Source organism: Hydractinia symbiolongicarpus, chromosome 13 (genome assembly GCF_029227915.1).
Source record: "Hydractinia symbiolongicarpus strain clone_291-10 chromosome 13, HSymV2.1, whole genome shotgun sequence".
NCBI lineage: Eukaryota > Metazoa > Cnidaria > Hydrozoa > Anthoathecata > Hydractiniidae > Hydractinia > Hydractinia symbiolongicarpus.
The window spans coordinates 23,815,825-23,821,765 of record NC_079887.1 but is presented as its reverse complement, the minus strand read 5'-3'; the positions used below and the strand labels follow the sequence as shown (position 1 = coordinate 23,821,765).

General features: G+C 33.4%; 1 protein-coding gene across 2 annotated transcripts; it reads left to right on the top strand.

Moving 5' to 3' along the window:
- The first annotated feature begins 1,614 nt into the window (after positions 1-1,614).
- On the top strand, positions 1,615-5,200 carry LOC130624118 (uncharacterized). Of its 2 annotated transcripts, XM_057439687.1 has the most exons (7): positions 1,621-1,818; positions 2,319-2,393; positions 3,343-3,471; positions 4,215-4,337; positions 4,437-4,559; positions 4,735-4,869; positions 4,997-5,200. In XM_057439687.1, the coding sequence occupies exons 1-7, from the start codon at positions 1,737-1,739 to the stop codon at positions 5,017-5,019; spliced, it is 690 nt and encodes a 229-aa protein (XP_057295670.1). In that variant the 5' UTR covers positions 1,621-1,736; the 3' UTR covers positions 5,020-5,200. The 2 variants fall into 2 exon arrangements, with proteins under 2 accessions (XP_057295671.1, XP_057295670.1); XM_057439688.1 differs by lacking the exon at positions 3,343-3,471 and having other exon boundaries at positions 1,615-1,818.
- Positions 5,201-5,941: the final 741 nt, after the last annotated feature.

Genomic DNA, 5,941 nt, shown 5'->3' with positions numbered 1-5,941 from the left:
TTCATTAAGGCTCTAAAGCAGCCCCCTCTATACAAGAATAGAGTCATTTTTCCTTCAATGTTAATGGAACCATTAAAAACATCTAAAATTTAAGGCATAAACTGTGACGAATGAAAAAAAGAGAAATAACCTGTGGTTAGTAAGCGCTGTTTCCGACGTTCTGCGATAAGTCGGGAACGAAGTTTCTTTTCGGATTCTGCACTACAATGTAACCCGATTTTTCGGGTTATGCGCATGCGCATGAGAATAGTATAAATGCACGTGTTGTATCCTCGGCCAAGTCTCGGTCTTTGGTCGCGTGGAAAGCATCGCAAACTTTAACTGTCATTAATATTAATTGATGCAATTTTCGTTTTATGTACCGCACCGGCGCAAATAATCAAGAAAATGTCGGCGTGAAGAAGAACAGACGGACATCGACAACTGTAAAGTGACCAGCTTCACGGTTTTCTTTCTTGGAAAATACGCACAAAAGATGCAATCCACATTTGGCCGTGGATACCGAGAAAGTTTTTAATCCAGTTGCTGGTCACAAGTCGGTCGATGTCAAGTGCAAAGATCTGTGATGAATATGAAATATGTTTTATAAAATATGTCATGCGATGTACCACTCTACCAACCAATACCAATACCATACCAATATCTACCAATATAACAAGTTACTCCAATACTGTTGTTTTTTCTGTTCTAATTTATTGTTAGGAAGATGTGAAAAGAACTTTGTTTTCAGCTAGATGACCCGAAATTTGCGTAAATTAAAATATTCCTTTTATTCCTAGAGTCGTTCCGCAAAGTTGAAAATATTTTTAAATTCATAACGTAGTACCTCCCCCCACCCCCACTAGCTTGGAAATACTGTACCAAAGTCGAAAGTATTAAAATATAAAAGCCTGATGAAGCACGAGCAGGGTTTAGACCCGGTTGGATTATTTGTTCACACCGTGAATTTTTAGCAAAATTTAAACGAAAAAAGCGTCAAAACGCACGCACAGATAACGGGTACAAACCCGTGGAGAAATCTACTGGTATTCTTCTATTAAACAAAGTCGATAAAATCATATCGCATTTGCAATTTCATGTGTCCAAGCACGACTTCTTTCTCGCACATAGACAGTCGCCTATTATTATAAAAAATTAACGTTAACTAAAACACGCTCTCTGTAAAAAAACCCGCAGCTATTAGTTTCACTGTTATTTTCACTTTACATTTTAATCAAGTTTCGCTTTGTTGGTAAGTATCCAGCGTCAACGTTGCCCAGATTCAAAATATTTGACGGATAAATGAGATTGTCCGTACAGTTAACAATCAAATATATATAAGTGATTATTTATGGTAGTATTATACTATTTATCAACATCAGAGGAGATAAAACTTTACTTTCTTTGTTCAATCTTGCCTAAACTAATTAATCCAATAATATCTTCTTTTAGGACACTTACAATGGAGAGCGTAAATTACGAAGGAGGGTGACAGATGACCATCAAGCAATTTTAATCGTATCAATTTTTAATCGATTCCAGTGGATAATATCGTTAGAGTTAATTTTCTTTGGGGTAGACAAAGTATACTCTCACAAAAACAAGCTATTTTGTAATTAGTGTTTTCATAGCAATAAATAAGGCTAATGATGACATTTAAAAGACCGTACGGGCAAATCATTCTATATCTCACGAGCGATATTGGAAAGCAGACAACAACAAGAGACGCAAAGCAGTAAGACAAAATATTTCACAACATGGAAAGATATATAAGGATTTGTTTGCTGGTTGGGTTCTTGTATACGCTGGAAGCTATATCACTAAATAGGAAAGAGATTTGTAAGTCATTTTTCTTGTAGCAGAATTAAATGGGAAACATGTGTGCATTTTAAATGAGCACGAAACTGATGACAATATTAGAATAGAGTGCGCCACACGACACTATTGTGACAAAAATAGATCTAAACACAATAGATCTATATTTTAAATATATAGCGAAGACAGTTAAGGATATTGTTTGTTTTTTAAAAAATCTAAAATATAAAGAATTAGTTTGATTTTTTTCACTATTTCATTATGATTTTCTAGGATATTTATTTTATCATGACTTAATCATTCGACTTTTCAATTTTTACCTAAGACTTGTTTAATATAATAAGCAACTTATTTGGTCATCAAGTATCTATTTTTTTAAGCGCTACAACTGGTCAGAATTTATAGATTATTCTTCCTGCTTTTTTGTAAATAAAGACAACTTGCATTGTAGCCAATTGATTTTACTGACATAATAGAACTTAAACACCATGGAAAATAAATATGTTTAATATTTATTTTTTAAGTGGATGATATCGACGATTTGTTGGATGATAGTACCTTAGCAAAGATCTCAAATATTCTCAAGGCTAAAGACGTAGGTAAGCAAGTCAGTATTATTGCCTCGGTTAATAAATAATAAGAGACGTGATATCATACATGTGACTTTGCCCAACTTAGAGGACTGAATGGGAGATCATAGATAGTGGTTGTTGCTTGTTTTAAAGCGTTTTGTAGGATTAATCACCTTAAAATTGCCTGAAAATCGTTCCAATCTAAGAACTCAAGTAAAGATTCTTAATCTTTTGTTAACGCCTGGATACTTAAAAATTTTCTCCTTATCCTCATCTTGATAACCTTCATAATTCAAGAAAATATCTACAAAGCAACTAGCTTTGATAAAAAATTTTAAGTGTTGCAATTATAAAATAATATGGCGTCTTTTGACAAGATAAGCTATTATCAAGATGAACTATATATCGAGGCGGTCTCAGTTTTTTTCTATTAGCGTCCAAAGTGCTGTCAAAATGATATTTAATTGTTAGGCGACGTTAAAGTTAAAAGAAATAAATTATCTTTTGCACCATGCGATTGCGGCCTAATAGAAAGTGATTTAAAAGATATGTCTTGAAAAAACAGAAATGAAAATTTCGTGATGTAACCTTTTTAGGAAACACAATCCCTAAACCAAAAAATAAGACTTGACGTTTCTTTAATTTTATAATTACATCAAAAATAATTAATATATAATATTAAAAAATATTATTATACTGCAACTAAACTTATATCTCGAAAACCATTAAAGATTTTTAAAAGATACCTTTTAAGCTCTTTCACATGAAATCAATTTGTTGTTTTCGCAGGAGATAAGATCCACGAAAAATTAAAGGAGTTAAAGCAGATATAAAGAAATTTTAACCTCTGATCTTTTAAGGCCCCATTTAAGTAATTATATTGATAAAATAAGTAGGGGCTGTAACAAATAATTTCTTAGGTTGATAAAAATTTCGCGATATTGAATAACGTATAAAAAATAAAACATGTATTTAGTATCGGCGATAATGTGCGAGGATGATCCTAAGGTAAGCAGTGCATGCAAGCACTGGAAGCAAGGTGGCGCTTGCGAAAACAACAGAGACGTGATGAGACAATACTGTCGAAAGACATGTAATGATTGTAGTAAGTTGATATCTTTCTTTCTAATATTAGAACAATATATTTATATGAAAACTATATTTTTATCCAAATTAATTAACTCTTTCATTAACAGTTTCGATCTTAGAGCTTTTTCTTTTGACTCAAACACGCTAACAGCATTGATTTGATTAGGAAACAAAAAGGAATTAGGAACGAAACGGGAATTACTTTGCCGCTGTTGCGTATGTATGAGGCATTTTGAGTCAGGAAAATAACATTCTTCCAAATTGGGCAAGTCTGCCTAAACTCCGCAGCAAGCGCGCCTGTTGTGGTAGCGCTTACTTCAAAAAGTATAACGAATTAGTTATTCTTTACTGTGGTACCAATCCACGGCTTAATACGCGCTAAAGAAGTAAACACAGTTTTAAAAACTACTGATTTGTAGCTATGGTAAAGGCACTTGTTAAACATGTGAGCACTGTTAAATAAATTACTAACCACTTGTTTTGTTTTGCAAACGAGCAAATTCTTAAGGTACTGTTTTTTCTTTGGTTAATCAGATAACAATTGAAAGGTCTCACCTGTAACAATGTAACCATTTAATAATTTAAAACCGCTAACTTAGAAGCCCTTCCTAATTAACTTTTACTTTCCAATTTATTTTTAGTGGTCTGCTTTCAGACCAATGAAGTCTAAATTTAGTGTAACCAAACAAGAAGTCTTTATGTATTAATTTTGCTTCCACTTTCATTTTTAACCCCAATTAAGTGTCACTATTTTTATAGAGGCGCCGGCGCCGCCTGTTCCCGAGGTTCCTGAATGTGCTTCTAACCATTACGGTTGTTGTTGGGATAATGTCACTGTCGCTAGAGGACCAACAAATGATATTGTAAAGTCTCAGTGCCCTCGTAAGCTTTACTTTTTATTTTCATACAAATTCATGTCTACTTTGTATTTCCTCATCTTTGACTTTTTATTACCCCTTCTTTACTATTCAAACATTATAGCTTGTTTGGATAAGCAAAGCAAAACATTTTGTGAACACTGGAAGTCTGATTGCACCAGTCCCATCATTGGTCAAGGTGACGTTATGAAGAAAATCTGTCCCGGTACATGTGGAGTTCCCTGTGGTAAGTCATACCTAAAGTTAAGACCAATGTAACAAGGATAAAAGTATTGTATTTTGCAGTACAAATAGACTTTACAGACATAAACATGTGTATAATGATTATTTATGTCATTATATATGTCCGTGGCAACATGCAGAAAATATACCACGTGTATACCTTTTTTGTATAATATTAGGTTACAATATGAATATCAACATATGTCGCGACGATCCTGCAAATGTTCAGAACTGCATCAAATGGTACGATGAAGGCAAATGTACCACAGAACAGTCCAAGTTAAGAGTATTGTGTCCTTCCATGTGTGGTTTCTGTAAGTATTAAATTCCAGTAAAATGTTGTTAATATGTATGAGACCGTTTGAAAATTCCACTTGTATTCTCTACATAAATTCATGGTTATTTCACCAAACAGTAGATACAGTAATATTTTCTTTTCAGGTCACTTATCTGGAAAGAAGTAAAACAAGTTGGGTGAAACATCGATAGCAAAAGCGTTAGCAGTTTTCTATATTTACATTTATATATTTCCCGTGTATTGTAACTTTTACCTGCACGATTTTGTGCGAGTTGTTGCAAGGAAACCTTTATATGGTTGAAACAGATAATAAACTATGGTGTTCAGTGATACTACATAAAAAATTATGCATTACTACTTAGAAGTAATCGACGGTGTATCGCATGCTCCAAACATTTGTGCAGATTAGCAATGACTATGTTTACTATTTTTTACGCGGGGTTGGAAAAACAATGTAGGCATTCCTCCTTTCTCAAGTCCAGCGTTGCGAACCCAGATAAGCCCAAGAGGTTTTCACTACAACGGGATTTACAGAATCTACGGTTAATATCAACTTTCCATGCAACCGTTCTGTTATTTACCTTATGGTATCAGCGAGTTTAATTTTTGCAAATTTTAGCACAATAGCTGCATAAATTTATCTGCACGATAATACCTTTTAAGGTTTATTCGCAAAAATAAATCTTCGCGCAATTACTAGAGAAATGACTTCGTTACATAACTTAGCGAAACATATGGATTAAAAAAGAGGATTTTTTCATTTTCTTTATTGTATTTGATAAAAAGAATCGGCAGCCTCTGTGATATGAGCAAGTTTAATTAAAGGCTACCTTATGTCAATAAAAAGGCTTGAAATGCATCAAATTAATTGGGATATTTTAAGCAATATATGCCAGGCTGACATTTGTCTGAAAATTTAGAACACCAAAAGAACACGCTGAATAGTGCAACGCCGCATTCTAATAATACAGTAATTATCACGTTTTTATCCTTCAGGTCTTGGTAAGAAAAGAACTTCAAATAGCTTTAAAAAACGTAAGTTTAAAAGCTTGAACGTTGAAAAATTCAGTGAAGATGTAGTAATAGCC